This window comes from Orycteropus afer, unplaced genomic scaffold (assembly GCF_000298275.1).
Source record: "Orycteropus afer afer isolate SDZICR_OR568_19922 unplaced genomic scaffold, OryAfe1.0 scaffold00045, whole genome shotgun sequence".
Lineage (NCBI taxonomy): Eukaryota > Metazoa > Chordata > Mammalia > Tubulidentata > Orycteropodidae > Orycteropus > Orycteropus afer.
In genome coordinates this window covers 5,238,617-5,241,381 of record NW_006921632.1, presented here as the reverse complement: position 1 = coordinate 5,241,381, position 2,765 = coordinate 5,238,617, and the positions used below count along the sequence as shown (strand labels likewise).

Here is a 2,765-nt window from a genome sequence, read left to right as displayed (position 1 = left end):
AAAACCCCAGTGACCTGAGTAGGAGCGATGGGGTCTCCCATGGAAGGGAATCCCATCCTTCCTCAGTTTCTCTGCTTTCTACCGAGAGACGGCTGATTTACTGCAGCAGCCTAAGGGAGCGTCAGAAACCTCGATAGTGCTCTCCTACTGCTTCGGCAAATCCTGGCGGGGCCGGATCCAGGGCGCCGCCGCTCACCAGCTCAAGTCGGATCATTAGCTTCGGCCTCTCTACCCTCTCCATGTTCCTGCGGACAGTTGGAGGACACAGAAATAGAACCCCGCTCTGCGCCATCCCTCAGGCAAAGGAATGCGGGCTGGTGAGAATCCTCCCAAGGCAGTGGCGCTGCGTGTGTAATACCCAGACTGGAGGAGGGATTTCCTCCTGGGCTTGGGGGTTTATGCAGCAAACTGCTCTCTCATGCTTCCCTATTGAACACTGCAGCCACACGCTCTTTCCAGCCCAACCGAGGCCACTGCAGCATCCCCACCTCTCTCCGGCCCCACCCGTTAGCTCCGACTCCAGAGCCCTACTGCAGCCTCCCAGCCCTCTGCTCCTTTTTCTTCGCCACTTCCTGGTTGCTATGGAGACACACGTCATTTACGTGCCGTGCGTCGCCTTGGAAACAGAGGAGCATCCGCGGCGGGGCTAGGAGACCCGCCCCTGACGCTCCAACCACACTCGCGGGCGCTGCCGGTTAAAGGCTGAGGGGAGTCCAGAGCTGGACCTGCCGTTGGCCTCCGCCTCGACCTGAGCCCCTCGGCAAACGCCTCTGTGACTCAGGAAACCTGCAGGCACTCGCTGCTCGTGACGCCGGGAGGGCGGCGCTGACACGGACGCAACCCCGGAGGCCAGGCAGGGCAGGGAGCTTTCGCCCCGGGACGAGCCCGAGAGACGCCGGCCCCGGGACCCTAGCCGGGTCCTCGTCCCGCCGCCTCTCCCCGACGTCCCTCGAGCCTGCCTGCTCTCTCTGCCCAGGACTCGTGTCTTCACGTCGGCTGCCGACCCCTTTCGGGAGCCTCCTCTTCCCTGGGCTTCTCCCCGCCTCCTCCGGGGACACCCTTCCCCGCCCCTTCCCCACCCCGGAGCCCGGGCGGGACCAGACCCAGAGCTGCCACCGCTCGCTTCTGCCATTCAATGGAGGACGGTCTGCTGGAGATCATGACCAAGGACGGCGGCGACATGCCGGCGCCTCTGGAGGTGTCCACTGTGCCGGCGGTGGGGGACGTGATCTCCGGGGAGTACAACGGCGGCATGAAGGAACTGATGGAGCACCTGAAGGCCCAGTTGCAGGCCCTGTTTGAGGACGTGAGGGCCATGCGGGGAGCCCTGGACGAGCAAGCTTCGCACATCCAGGTGCTCTCGGACGACGTGTGCGCCAACCAGCGGGCCATCGTCTCCATGTGCCAAATTATGACTACGGCGCCCCGCCAGGGCGGTCTGGGCGTGGTCGGCACCAAGGGGGGGTTCCCGGGCGCCCCCCAAGAGCCAGAGAACCCTTCACCTGGGAGCGGGGACAGCGGCTTGCTGGGTCGCGATCCCGAGGACGAGGAGGACGACAATGACGAAGAAGAGAAGGAAGTTCCCAGCCCCGCCACACCCACCAGTCACTGTGAGCGCCCCGAGAGCCCCTGTGCTGGTCTCCTTGTGGGGGACGGGCCACTTGTGGAGCCCCTCGATCTGCCCGACATTACCCTGCTGCAGCTGGAGGGCGAGGCGTCCCTGTGAGGGAACCCCGCGGGGGCACCTTTCCGGGCTGGCTGTGGGTTTCCCAGTGCATGACGCGAGGGGACTGAACTGCGCGGTGCAGCACTCCGATGGCTGCTCTCGTGTGTCGAGCAGAGAGAGACTCCCGAGGAACGATTTGTAGAGTGAAGGACTTTGGGAGCATCAAGAATTCTTTCTGCACAACCAAGCGAGAGGTAGCAAACGGCGGAAAGGTGAGGTTCCGGGAGAGGAAGCGCCCATCTCTGGACTCCCATCAATCCCCCTACCCTACCCTTACCCCTCTCGGCCAACAGGAGAATCCCTGACTTGTGTAAATAAAATTCTGCTTTTTCTATTCTGAAAAAGGACTTAACTAGGACTACGGCAAATCTCTAAAGATTTACCTAGGAATTAAGGATTGGGGTATTCTGTTCTGGCAACAGGACGTTTACCCTTCTGCTGAAACCCAAGGAATTCAGTGCTCTGCAGAAGCTTCTCCCTCTCACAGATCTCTGCGGCTGCTGATTGGTAAAGAATGCTTGAGGAGGGAACTGCAGCCCTAGGAATCTGGGTGAATGGGGTTCCAAGGGCCCCTGGGCTGGGAGGAGCTGGCTATGAATGTGCATGAAGACCTAATAGCTCAACCTCTAGGATTTTGCATGCAGAGCGGATCCTGCCTTGTCACTGACTTCACCTGGGATTGCTTTTCCACTCACTGGGGCTTAGAGAACAAAGAGCCCAGCTCCCAGGCAGAGACTCGGTGCTCAGCAGCAGCCCAGATTTAGGGGACATTTGAGGGACTCTTGGGAGCCGCAGCCAAAAGCTCTCTCTTCTGGCTACACCTGCTTAACTTCAGTTCCTTTTCCTGCCAGTATATCCCTGCCCGACTGCCTCTTGGTGTTGACTCCATGATGTCTTTGTGTGTTGTGTGTCCACTTGTGTAGTAGTGTGTGAGCCCTGAGGGGCAGGGCTTGTGGCTCTGGTGTTAGGTTCAGGGGGCTTCTAGCCCTTCTGTGAGTCCCGAGCAATCATGGCGCTTCCCCCTCTCCCCCCTACCCTC

At 60.6% G+C, this 2,765-nt stretch overlaps 1 protein-coding gene across 1 annotated transcript; it reads left to right on the top strand.

Annotated features, from left to right (window-relative positions):
- The first annotated feature begins 1,135 nt into the window (after positions 1 to 1,135).
- On the top strand, positions 1,136 to 1,726 carry CCDC184 (coiled-coil domain containing 184). Its single transcript, XM_042780559.1, has one exon. It carries the CDS (start codon positions 1,136 to 1,138, stop codon positions 1,724 to 1,726), a length of 591 nt encoding a protein of 196 aa, XP_042636493.1.
- The last annotated feature ends 1,039 nt before the right edge of the window (positions 1,727 to 2,765 follow it).